The sequence below is a fragment of the Lycium barbarum genome, chromosome 10, assembly GCF_019175385.1.
Source record: "Lycium barbarum isolate Lr01 chromosome 10, ASM1917538v2, whole genome shotgun sequence".
Lineage (NCBI taxonomy): Eukaryota > Viridiplantae > Streptophyta > Magnoliopsida > Solanales > Solanaceae > Lycium > Lycium barbarum.
In genome coordinates this window covers 121,135,143-121,148,849 of record NC_083346.1, presented here as the reverse complement: position 1 = coordinate 121,148,849, position 13,707 = coordinate 121,135,143, and the positions used below count along the sequence as shown (strand labels likewise).

Here is a 13,707-nt window from a genome sequence, read left to right as displayed (position 1 = left end):
TCATATATACACTGTCTTCATACATACAAGATTAAAAATCTACACAAATTACAAGCAGAAGAAAATTCAAATACGTTATTGCTATTTGCTAAAACAAACTTCTTTTCTTTCACGTTAAGTAGCAAACTTGGATGTTGTAGAAGCAAATTCAAATACGTTCCTATTTGCTAATACAAACTTCTTTTCTTTCACGTTAAGTAGCAACTTGGATGTTTTAGAAGCAAATTCAAATACGTTCCTATTTGCTAATACAAACTTCTTTTCTTTCACGTTAAGTAGCAACTTGGATGTTGTAGAAGAAAATTCAAATACGTTCCTATTTGCTAATACAAACTTCTTTTCTTTCACGTTAAGTAGCAACTTGGATGTTGTAGAAGCAAATTCAAATACGTTCCTGCTTGCTAATACAAACTTCTTTTCTTTCACGTTAAGTAGCAAACTTGGATGTTGTCGAAGCAAATTCAAATATGTTCCTATTTGCTAATACAAACTTCTTTTCTTTCACGTTAAGTAGCAACTTGGATGTTGTAGACAGGGGCAGAGCCACGTTAGCTCAAGGGGGTATCTGAACCCCCTCAGCGAAAAATTACAGTGTATTTTTAAAGTTAAATTTATTTTATTATGTATATATAGTAGATGTTGAACCCCCTGACTTCTTCGTGTATTTACCTTTTAGAATTTTTGAACCCCCAGATGAAAATCCTAGCTCCGCCACTAGTTGTAGAAGCAAATTCAAATACGTTATTGCTATTTGCTAAAACAAACTTGTTTTGTATAATTAGAATTTAAAGTCACTAATATATAATTAGGGATAAAAAAAATAAAATTAATATAAGCTTATTGGGTTATCGGTTTAACCATTAACTAAATCCTTAAAACCGGAACCGATAACCAAATAATAAAATTTACAAAACCGTTTATAAACCGTCAACCTGATAATGATAAACCAATAGCGTTTCTATTGGTTCGGTTTATCGGTTAAACCGTTTTTCCACACCCCTAGTTACAAATGGTTTCCTTTCGATGAAGTTTCTGTTAATCAACGGAGAGTTCATACGCTATAATTTATATTTGTTTACGTGTGCATTACCAAGAACAAGAACTTTGATTTGGCCTAATCTGTTTCTATTTTGAACGACTTGATTCGCTTTAAGAGTTGCCGGAACTTATGAATTGTAAAGTGATAGTTGTTATAAAATTTAACTGATACACCGTCCGATAATTGCTAACTCTGTACCGAACCAATCAATATCTTATTGGTTGGCTAGTAGATTAGTACATTTAAAAGTCGATAGCCGATAAGCTGAACCGTTAAGCATTATTATCAACCCGATCCGCAATGTGAAGGCAAAAAGGAAAGGCTAGCAAATCTAAATCTTGAAAATGTGTGTTTAATTATACCTTAAGCTAAGGGTGTCAAGTGAGCCGGGCCAACCCGGACCGGCCCGGTAAACTCGGCCCACCACCGGCCCGGCCCAAGCCCACTAAGAGGTGTAAGGGGCTGGGCTAGGTGAGTTTTATTAGGGGGCTGGGCCGGACAAGGTGGACATCCCACCAGCCCGGCCCACCAGTAGCCCGGGTGATGGCCCACCGAGGCACCGGCCCGGCCCACTTCAAATAAAAAAAAAAAGATAAGTACTACATTTATTATTAATAATAAGTATTTTAAAAACATTGTATCCCAATAAAATTTTTCAAACAATATTTATTAATTATTCAAGTAAGAACTTACTTTAGTTAATTAAAACTTAACCATTAATTTTAACTCATGTAATGTATCTCTTATTCAAGTAAGAACTTGGGGAAAATGGAGACAATGAAAATGGAGAGGAGTCGGATCCGTTAATATTTAATTGATACTAAATGAAAACTAATTAGCTCTCCTTTTTTTAAGACAGCCATTGGAGCCTTTCGAAGATGGAGTTAATGCACTGGATTGGTGGAGGAACAATAGAAGACAATTTCCCGTTCTTTCAACAATGGCTAGAGATGTGCTAAATGTTCCAATGTCAACTGTTGCATCAGAAAGTGCATTTAGCCAAGGAAGGCAGCAGCTCGGAGACAACCGACACTCATTAGGCAGCAACGCAATGAATGTTCTAGTATGTTTTAGAGATTGGATTTGATCAGAGCGAAGAAATCAAGGAAGAGAACAAGATCCAAGAGAAGACCAGCAACTTGAAGATATAATGTCACTTGGAGATCCATCGGTACAAACATCTCCAATGTATGGAGATGTCGATTATGAAAATTTTGAGCCAATTCCTCCTAATGTTAATATGGAAGAATTGAATAAAATGGTGGAAAATATGTAGATTTAAATTTGAAGAGTTGTCAAATTGAATTTTCCTTTTCTAGTTTAAGTTTACGAAATCAAAGAAAAATAAATGTAAGTTTGTAAGCTTTAAAGTTTAAATTCGACTTTGCAATTATCGATTAATAAAACTAAAGGCTCACTGAGCCTTTGAATTTCTTTTCAAATTTGTGTTATAATTTTATTTACAAGAATAATAATCTGTACACAATCAAAATAGAACTATAAATGTAATTGTGTAAAACTAATCCTACACAAGCAGCAACTCCAAGATAAATTTCTGCAAGGAGGGACAAACATTGATCAGTGCCCAAAAGCAACAAGACATTATAAGAGGTTGACAAAATCAGTGAAATGACAAGCCTCTGAAATTGTTGATGCGTGAAATAAATCAAATACCGCTTTTAAGTTACCATCTTGCTATTGGCTTACACAAGTTCAAAAATATTTCAATAGGTTATACAGTATATAATAATATAAACTATGAGTTATATATATCTATAATAATATATTATTTCAAATATTTTATATATAATAATAATTAAATATTTTTTAGCGTATTGAAATGCCTCCGCCGATGATGGAGGTGTGACAATCTGCACATGACATTAGGACTTAGGATCAGATGAGATAATTAAATTAAGAACTTTGGTTTAGTATCAAAACTCATGTGCATTGTTCCCATTTAGTTCCCATTTAGATGAGTAGGAAATTTAGAGAAAGAGGAGAGTAGGGAATTGTGAGATAATATGGAGAAGAATGAATGGTATTTATAGATTGAAAATACGGACAAAGTATAATTTAAGGAACTTGATGGTTAAAATAAAGTTGACAACAACTAGATTTTAAAGTATCAAACTTAATAAATTTTAGTATTAGAATTTTTTTTAAAAATAATTAAAATCTGGCTCGGCCCATTAACTAAAACCCAGCCCGGCCCACTAACAGGCCCGGTTAGCTCGAGGTGTAGCCCCTATCCGAGGTGGACTGGTGTCACGACCCAGCCCCGTGGGCCGCGACTGGCACCCTACCTGGGTGCCCAGACCGAATCACACATTCATTATAAGGTCCAAACTTATTTCCGAATTTTACGAAATCATATCAAACATAATTTATATGAAAATATGTCTTAAGCGGTCACGCCAAATCAAACTACCATATCAAATACAAACTGAGCGGCGGAATAGACATCGCCGGTCAAAAGTGCAAACGTAGGCATAAGGGCCATTTGGGGCCATCATAATGAACAGACCGCTTTAAGACCAGAAAACGAAATCAAACCAACACATATAGGACCCTCATCCCACATATATGACTACAGGCCTCTACGAATTCAAAACAAAGACATATGGCGAGACCGGGCCCCGCCGTACCCAAATAGTCAAATGTACAGAATATATACAAAGCAAAAGGAGTCTGTACCAAAAGTGGACTCCGGATCAAAGAGGAGTACTCCGGAGTAGCAAAGAGGGAAGCCTACTGTGGAGGATCACCAATGTCTGTACCTGCGGGCATAAAACGCAGCCCCCGAAGAAAGGGGGTCAGTACGAAATATGTACTGAGTATGTAAAGCACGGAGTACAGAAATATGGATCAAAACTGAAAGCAAATCAGATAACAAAATGGAATACAAATTGGTATGTCAAAATCCGTATCAAAATCATATACGTATATATAATGCAAACGAAATCATGCACACGCTTAGGGACGTGGTCGCCACTCCGACGTTGGCGCCACACACAGCATAACACCAGAAGGTTTCAAATCTCCGTACATCCCCGAACACAAACATAATCATAGGTGAGCGTATCGCATCACGAGCCATATCACAGCATAACTCCAAACGGAACCCGGCCCTATGGCGAAGCCTCGGGAACCGTAACACAGCATACGGCCGAATTATTATAAGGCGCACGAATCAAAACCGGCCCGGGAACCGGTGAACGAAGTCATAATAAGGCACGAGCGGAGTCGTGAGAAAACAAATGCAAATCATACTTCAAAATAGTCTTTCAAAGCAGAGTAATCCCATAAGTCATTTCATAATACAAAGTAATCGAATACTTAGTCGATATAAGGTTTCATTTCACAAAACGTTTCCAAAATAGTACGTATAGCTCAAAACGTAACTTAGCGCATCGTAATATTCAAAACATATCCCGTAGGAGGAAGTTCCAAAATCGAAAGTAGCATGTCAAACTTTATTCACAAAGATAGCCCAATAAGACAATTAGGGCGTTTCGGGGTAGCGGGCCCACCTCGAGTCAAATTGAGGTGGCGAACATATTTTCCGAACATTTATAGGCCAAAGGGTCATACATAATCATTTCTAAGTTACCCGACCACATTTCGATAGGTTTCGGACGAGTGGTGGCATTCTAGCCAAAATAGAGCCCTTAGGCTTCAATTGAATTGAATGAATAGTAACCTTTCTGTGGATCGGGTTTCGAGGAGCAGAAATGCTCCGGAAGTTCTCATATTCGCCTATCATACTAAGATATGCCAAACGAAGGAGTGGGTAGCTTTACATACCTCACAGATGTCATATGCTCTCCCAAAAGTCCAGTCCCGTTTCGTCTGAAATCTGCAAATGGTCAAAGTTACCAATTGAGATTCTTAGGCTTAAAAATGCCTTTAACTTCATTTTTGCCTGCCGAAATTTCGGCAGCATTTCCCCTATAAATCTAACATCCCCGAGGCTTAGCTCGGCTCAGAATACATCAACAACAACAACCCAAACATCATTCAACAATATAAACCCTATTCAAACTTCAAAAGCCTAATTATTGTATTCATTCACTCATTCAAGATTATGCCATCACATTCAAAATACATTCCAAGCCATACACGAAATTGCCCAAAATCCATTACTTTCCATAATTCTTCAAAACAACGAAAATTCACGACGAACATTCTAACTTGCGTCGTTTCATTCCGAATTCATTAATATCAACTATAACTCATATTTAGCACTCTAAATATACAATGATATACATAATGATACCGAAGGTATACGCTTTCCGATAATATCCGAAATCATTTTCCAACGCCAATTTAATTCATCAATCAATCATTTACGACACAAGGATCACAACAACACATTATACCAACTAAACAAGATCAATTCACCTCACTTTCTTCTCCCTATGGCTCACGGCCAACACACAATATACACACACACCCACGGCTTTCTATTTACATCAAAGTTACGGGATTCTCCTCTATTCCCAATCTTTAACATATTCATATCAATTCTATAGCATTAAAGTGTAAGAATTCTCACCTTTTCTTGAAAACCCGACTTGTCGTAAACGAGGTCCTTGTGCCAAACTAATTATACCCCGTTGAAGAGGGTCTTGAGTACTTCACAACTATGTAGAAATTAGGATTTTTGGATCACAAACAAGGCTTGGAGAATTTCTTTCTCTTCTCTTTCTTAGTTCGGCCGAAGCCCTTTTGTGGGGTGTTCTTGAATTTTTGTTCTATTTTCTTGATAATTATCAAGTGTACATGATATATATCCTTTTAAGAGTCATGTGCTATGCACATGACATCAACATAATGGGTTTGGGCCTTGCTAAGGCCGGCCACCCTAATCCCTTGGGCCTAAACTTTGTGTCATATTTGCCTTGGCCCAATTCTCGAAAGGTCCCGTTTTGTAATTCGCGAAACTAATTTCCGAAATTCCAAATTTACCCTCGGCCTTCCCCGAGGTCTTGACATTAATGATTCCATAACCAACATGGTCATATTCACAAAAATCAATATATTTCCTTATAACATACAAGTCGTAATTATTTCTCGATTTCCAATTGTACGAAAACACGGGACATAACAACTGGGCCGGACACCCTTTTCCTCTCCAAGCCCGGCCCCCAGCCTGGCCCCTTAACTTACGGCCCGACCCCGACCCAGCCCCTTGTGGCTCACGTTAAAATGGCCCGGCCCGGCCCGGCCCACTGGACACCCATACCTTAAGCAAAAGACAGTGGAGAAATTAACTAATAGTAATACATGTCTTAATAATCCTCTTTTTTCACCTATCTATTTTACCCACCCACGAACTCCTATTGGCAGACAAATTACTGTGAATTCAACCGAATTCACTGATTTTAACTTGAATCATGTTCATACGTGCAGGGGTGAAGTTAAAACTTAATTTTAACGGATTCAACCTTTAAGATTTTTAGTACTGAATTTATTGTACTTTTAATATTATAGGTTTAATATAATATTTGTTGAAATTAACGAGTTTTCACATGACCTATGCTCCGCAACGACTGAATAACGTCGTTGAAGAACTGCATCTGCCACTATGTAACTATGCCTCAGTCCCAAACAAGTTGGGTCGGCTATATGAATCTTCATTGATCATATTTCTCCATTTAAATTCATCTCACACCAACGATATACAAAATAAACTTTGATTTTTTTTTTATAACCAAGAAATCCTCGAGTGTTAGTTGCACACGATTTGAAACTCAATGGATAATAGACCTGCTCCTTTATCCTTCTCCACTTAAATATCATATTTTTATCCGCGAGTTTGAACTCATAAACTAAGAAATCACAAGTTGCGCTCCTACAATTAAACCAAGAAAAGCTTGCCTTACAAACGTACTGTCACAAGAATTTTGGAGTCTTGCACAATTACAAGAAAGTTCACATCAAATGACTTGGCCTCAGCCCAAAAGAAAACAGACGAGCACAAAAGCTTGGAAGAAGAAACAAATATGTCTTGATACAAGAAAAAAGCAAAAACTACTTTATTTGCAAAAGATTTGAAGTATGAGTACGTACTTTTTCATCATTAGTGTACTTTAACATGTTAAGTTATACATGTACTATTTATTCTAAGTTATCAATTAATCTTATTAGATAGCGTTAGCTATAATTAGCTTTTAAATGACTTGATTGTGTAGATATTTTTTACAATCGATAGTGCTGGAACTTACCTCTCTATAGAAGTGATCTTCTATAATAACATTTCATTATAATAACCAACTTTTATATAAAACAGATTTTTCATGTTATTTACCTATCTATAACAAGATTTTTCATGTTACAACAACCCTTTCTGTTGTCTCTAAAAGCTATTTACTTAGCCACTCTTTCCCTAAATATAAAGAAGTTTTGGTTTCTAGGATTCAAATGGGAGATTTTTTTATATTCAAATTTAACCAATATGACGCTTGTAATTTTTTTGTCATGTCTAGCCTGTTCAGTAGGCTTTGGTACCGCTCACTACTACTGGTTTAATTAAGTAACCATTTTCATTTTGTGTCCAGAGTTATCAAAAATTTTAATGATTGATTATATCAAACATGTTAAACTCCATCGATATAATAAATAAAAAAATACAAACTAGAGACAATACATCTGCATATTTTGTTTGATTCATTTTTGGGAAGTGCACCATCACATGCCTGGCTCAGAAATTAAGTCATATATAACCATATGCTTATGTTTTATAATCCATTTCTCTAACTACTAATTGTCAAGCGACAAAGTACCTTTTGCCACCTTGTTCCATTGACTTGATGTGCCACCACATTTCATTACCATCAATCAGGCCATATGTAGAGGGTATGATTACGGTATAGGTATAGGTTCATCCAAATCAAGTAGCTTTGGCTCGATAAGTCCAAAAATTGATTTCAAGCCCAGCAAATCAAATGGTTGCAGTAGATTTCGAACTTGAACTCATAAAGTTCAGATCCGCCTCTGCCATCAATTACTATATTACCTTGTGGAATAGTCGATATGTACACAAGTCAATTCGGTCAAAATATAGACGGGAATGGGTCGCTAAATTTCTTGTCACAAATGTTACATGAAATCCAAAAAAAGATACAACATTTTTTCCCCTACCTTGTGCTTGTAGGTTATATAAATATTCAAGACGTCTAACGCTAGACTTTACAAATTCAGACATCGTATTTTATCCTCTTTTGCTGATTTATACAACCAACATGACAAGCCAAAATGCCGAAGGAGAAGAAAATAAAATGCAAAAGATGAACTTCTCATGATGTGTGTAGTGTGCCCGGATGTGTCATAACAGGTAAACCCCGGAAGGCTGTTCTCGTACCTGTCAGGGAAGACGCCAACCGTCTCTCCTCTCTACTAACACGAGAAATAGCGAATATCGTCATTCAATAAGGGAGATGCAAAGAGCAACAACCACCCCTGATACCAGCGAGATAAGTTGGACTAATGCATTCACCAACGTCGTCCTTCCACTATTATTCATTTCAGCCAACACTCCAGCAACCGAAATGTAGATGAAGCCGCCAGCAGTAAACCCCTGCAGAGCCCGTTTGGATTAGCTGATTGTAAATAGCTGATAAGTTTAGAGTGCTAAAAGCATTTTAAGTGTTGAAAACTGAGTTTATAAATAAGTTGGTACGTGTTTGGATAAAAGTGCTGAAATTGAAAAATAAGCCGTTGATGTTTTTGGTAAAAAAAAAGTGTTGATAAGTTGTTCTTTCGTTAAAATGCCTAAAATATACTCTTCAAATTTTTCCAAGAATTATAAATTAAAAGTACCTTTGTAAAGAAAAGGAGAGAAAGGTATTTTGAGAATCAAAAAAACAAATTGAGGATAAAATAGTAAAACTAAAAATGCTTATAGCTAAAAAGCAATAAGTTTGGAATGACCAACTTATGACTGATTTTGGATGATAACATTTGACTTATAAGCATTTAGACATTTTCCACGTAGATAAGCCAAAAAGTGTTTATAAGCCAGTTTAACCAGCTTATAAGCTTAGTCAAACACCCTTTGTATTAGAAATAAGAGAGGCACTCTTCTATGAACTCATAAAAAGTATCGGAGCAGTAGCTTGAATAAGAATCTCACCTCAATCAATGACGAATGACCAGCATCTTGTCCCAATGTCAATGCCTAAATGGCATAACAAAATTTTGGTTCAATCAAATGCGATAAGAATAGCAAAATCTTGGCTCATGCCAACAGATTAATACTAACCAGTGCAGTTCCCGCTAGTGCCACTAGTGCAGATAAGAAGTTAAAGAAGAGGGCTTTGGAGACACTGAACCCAGACCTCACCAAGATTCCAAAGTCACCTATCTGCATAGCAAACACATAATAAGTTTTTAGGGATCATTACATTCACATGAGAGTGACCATAAAGTCACAGATTCAAGAGGGAAAAAGAATGTCATGTCACAAGATGCGACAGATATGAGATATGAAATCAAGTTAATTTATCTTGAGTGGCTTGTTAAGCTAAAATGCCGGGAACTTGTGATAATGGAGGAAAAAACTCGTGGTTGGAGGAAAAATAACATGACCAGAAGAAGTGTTTCGTGAAAAGGAAAAAGATAGAAACTTGACTATTGTTTTTAGTACTGATTCTGGCCGAATATCAATTGCACTTAATACGCCCAATATGGTTTAAACGATTAGCTTGACATAGCATAATTGAGAAAACAAGCAGCACAAGAAAACGCAGTTGGTGTCAAAGCTTTTCTTTTCCACAAGGATTCATCAAATCTGGCTTCCATAAATCACATTACTTTTCCTGACAAAGAATTGACTGATTCACAGATCGACAAGGCATAGAAAATGCTGTCGAAGAATCACGGAGAAATTTGAGCTAGTTCGCTAAAATCACCTATTGAGCTAATAGACTATAGATCTTACATGAGCTAATAGAAAATTGAGCTAGTTCGCTTGTTGAATGTGAGCTGTAGTTCCAACATAATGGACAGGGATATTGTACGAGGAAACGAGTCGAGAGAGATGGAGAAATAGGTTGAGATGGCCTTGTGCTGGAAATGGCACCATCACTATAGCAACTTTTGAAATGCATTCATCAGCCATTGGAAAATTTTTGGAGAAGTGAAATCTTGGAATTGAATGTCTGAATATTAAACAGTACAAGTGTATGTATAGGTACAAGAAAGTCTTTGCATTATGTTACTAACAGAATAAATTTAATTTTATGGATTAACTACAAGTCATATGCACATATAGCAATGAACTTTGGACACATAGATAACGTGAAAGTCAAAATGCAGAAAATCTGAAAGTCAAAATGCTGAAATCTGAAAGTCAAAATGCAGAAAATCTAAAATTAATGTTATACAAAATCTTGTACAGTTTCTGCAGCATTTGAAGTGTGTTACTGCCCCCTTCCCATTTTAACTGTCGCTTTAGCTCGAAATAATTGTCACTTTACGATTTCAAGATTAAAGTTGGCAACAACATAAGTAGTTCTTTTTATATTATCCAATTCTCAAAAAGCATATGACGAAAAAGGGTCACTTTGTAAATTACCTTATATTTTTTTTTTGCTTTCTTAATGGACGTGAAAAGAACTAAAGTAACAATTAAATTGGGATGGAAGGAGTATATTCTAATGAAAATAAGGACCTCTCTGGAGGAGTGAAATGTTGATTTCAACAAAGACCGGACTTCCATATCTTAAAAGTTCAACTATCTTGAATTTTTTTCCATGTTCAAGTAATACAATTAATGCAAGTTAATAGTAATGAATTAGATTTCTTTCATGAGATACAAAAAAAAATCTTGCTCTTTCATCAGTTATTGTAGTTGATGATCCAAAAGAAAGATAAATAACAGAAAGTATATGGAGTATGTAAAAGATATTTTGGTAAAGCATAAACGCAAACATTTATTCATGTTAAAACTAGCTTAATCATCTGTTAAGAAGCAGACTAGTGACAGGTTAATTTAAAGGAAAATGAGAAGTAACCAAAATACTTGGAAAACTTCTGGTAGAAAAACAAGTCTATCTTGTGATATGCGCGATAAAAGAATCCAACTCCATTCGAGAAGCACCCCCCTTCTCTGTGGAACGCCTTACGGCTTCTCCCAATTCTTTTGCTCTTATCCTAATCGCATCGCCTTCTTCCGATGCCATCAACTTCCTCACGACATTCTCAATGGTAGATGCACTCACTAGCTCTTCGCGTTTCTCCCACTCCCTCACAATTAGGCCTACTTTCAACAATTCCGTTACCAAGAAACCATTTTTCGGTTGGTCAGAATGCATAGGCCAAGCAGCTATTGGAATCCCCATAGTGATACTTTCTATACAAGAATTCCATCCACAATGACTCATGAACCCGCCCGTGGACGAATGAGCCAAGATTTCTGGTTGTGGGGCCCATTCTCTTACCACTAACCCGACCCCTTTTACTCTTTCTTCAAACCCTTCTGGCAACTCAACTTTCCTAACTTCCCCCATAAATATATCTCCTCTATCAGCATCTCTCAACACCCATATAAACCTCTGCTTACTCTGTTCTAATCCCATCGCGAGCTCCTTGATTTCCCTATCGGAAAATGAAGTTGTTGTTCCGAAAGATACGTAAAGAACTGATCTTGGAGGTTGTTTGTTAAGCCACTCCAAACATATATTCTCCCTATTCGAGACACAATCTAGTTTAGTAGGCAAAATCGGTCCAATAGCCCATTGTTTCTTGTTCTGTTTAGTTGCTATTTGTGCAACCAAATCAAGAAACTCACCTTCGATTACTTTGCTTGTATTATGGATATCACCTGATCTAATATCCATATGTGGACTCTGAAGAGATCCAAGATTCTTGATTCCATCTGTCATAATTCCTTCAGAGGAAGGCAACTTTTTAAGCAATTCCTCTTCAAGTTGGACATAAATTCCACTGTATAAGCATATAAAACAGTACAAACTGAAAGCTGATATGCAATTAAATACATAGGACTCCGTGTTGTGCAATGACGAAACATCCTGAACGTTGTAGGACATTAAACAGTCATGAACAACAACAACTCGTCTTGATTTTGAGGAAATATCACGTAAGAAAGAAGAAATATGCTCGCGAAGAAGCATAGAAGCATCCCATGATGGTTGAAGATGTGATGGAAATTTGCTTAAGGCATTAAAGTTAGGTGAAGGTGAGGCAAATTCAGGAGTTGGGATGTCATGGAAATGGATTTTGGCTATGTCTGATGGATTTAAGGCGTTGGCTCGAACCTGAGCTTGAAGATTATGTGTAGCTGAGCCAACATAGTAGACAGGAAGATTATATGATGAGGAGATTAAACAGGCAAGTTGAAGAAGTTGATTCAGATGGCCTTGTGCTGGAAATGGAACCATGACTATAGCTACTTCATGATCTTGTTTTCTCAAGTTGTCAAGTTCATGGTTTGTTAAATTCTCATAGCTAGACATGGAAGAAGTGGAAATATCGGAATTTCGTGGATCCTCGCTGTCTCCTGTTTGAGTTTGTGTTATGGAAGTACAAAAATCAAAATTATGTACTTGTGTTGGATCCTCCTTGTCTCCTGATTGAACTTGTGTCATAGTAGAATATTTAGAAAAATTGGAATTTCGTACTTCTATCAGATCCTCCCTGTCACCTGATTGAGCTTGTATTTCTTCAATGTAATGACTTTGAAGTCTAGGGGAATTGAACAAAAGTAAGCAGAAGTAAGACTTGAAAATATTGAGTACCTTTCCTAAAGTAGTTGTTGAGGTGTGTATACATACACAAGAAAGAAAAAATTTACTCTCAGAACTCAGTTCCTTTAGCTTTCAATCGGAGGCAATGACTAATAATATGTACAAAAAATATGTCGTATATCATTACGTCATGAAACTTGTTTTATCTTGTGAGACATAATGTCCACTTGTGTGCATCCATCATTTGAGTGGGGTGTTTTTTTTTTTTTTTTTTTGACGTTGTTGAGTTCTAGAAGCACACAATTTTTCGAGGATTAGCCTCTATCGATTAACTAAATTAAAAACTCAGCAGTATTTTCTGAAAATCTTCTAGAAAAAGAAGGTTAAATAACAAACAGAGTCAGCCAGGGGTTGCTCAGATGGTAAGCGTCCTTCACTTTCAACCCGAAAGTTGCGAGTTCGAGAAACTAAAAAAAAAAGAGTCAGCCAGCACGACTAAACAAGAAAAGTTTTTTTTTAAAAGAAAAAATCGATGGTAATTGTCATTTATTTCAACATAATTAATCAGTATTATAAAATAACCGACAGACACATTGGTTATAAAAATTAGTTACGAGATTGACATGAAAGTTTTATGACGTTATACATTAAATATGAAAAAAAAAAAAAAAAAAAACAACTGGTATATTATAGTGCAACTCGCATAATGAGTGTTGTGAGGTAGGGTTGCTAAAAATTGAACCGTTACCGATAATCCAACTGCAAAAATTGCTTATAGGTATTGAGTTATCGGATTAGCAGTTGGGGAACGGAACGGATTAGAATTTTATAATTAACGGCTTATCGGTGCGGGGCGGATTGCTTAATTTTTTTATAGGGTAAACCGTTAACCCGTTAAGAATTTATCATATTTATATTTTTATCTAAACATATAAAATTTATATTTTATAAACCTAA

At 36.3% G+C, this 13,707-nt stretch overlaps 1 protein-coding gene and 1 pseudogene across 2 annotated transcripts; both read right to left on the bottom strand.

Annotated features, from left to right (window-relative positions):
- Positions 1 to 8,313: 8,313 nt before the first annotated feature.
- Positions 8,314 to 8,447, bottom strand: LOC132616390 (U6atac minor spliceosomal RNA; annotated as a pseudogene).
- An 854-nt stretch (positions 8,448 to 9,301) lies between these two features.
- LOC132614534 (zeatin O-glucosyltransferase-like) lies at positions 9,302 to 12,882 on the bottom strand. Of its 2 annotated transcripts, none has more exons than XM_060328998.1 (2): positions 11,067 to 12,881; positions 9,302 to 9,407 (listed from the first exon to the last, which is right to left on the bottom strand). In XM_060328998.1, exon 1 carries the CDS (start codon positions 12,649 to 12,651, stop codon positions 11,095 to 11,097), a length of 1,557 nt encoding a protein of 518 aa, XP_060184981.1. In that variant the 5' UTR covers positions 12,652 to 12,881; the 3' UTR covers positions 9,302 to 9,407; positions 11,067 to 11,094. The 2 variants fall into 2 exon arrangements, with proteins under 2 accessions (XP_060184981.1, XP_060184982.1); XM_060328999.1 differs by having other exon boundaries at positions 9,305 to 9,407; positions 11,059 to 12,882.
- Positions 12,883 to 13,707: the final 825 nt, after the last annotated feature.

Excerpts from the sequence above, each read along its gene's own strand:
- LOC132614534 (XM_060328999.1), bottom strand. The coding sequence starts at position 12,651 with ATGACACAAGTTCAATCAGGAGACAAGGAGGATCCAACACAAGTACAT.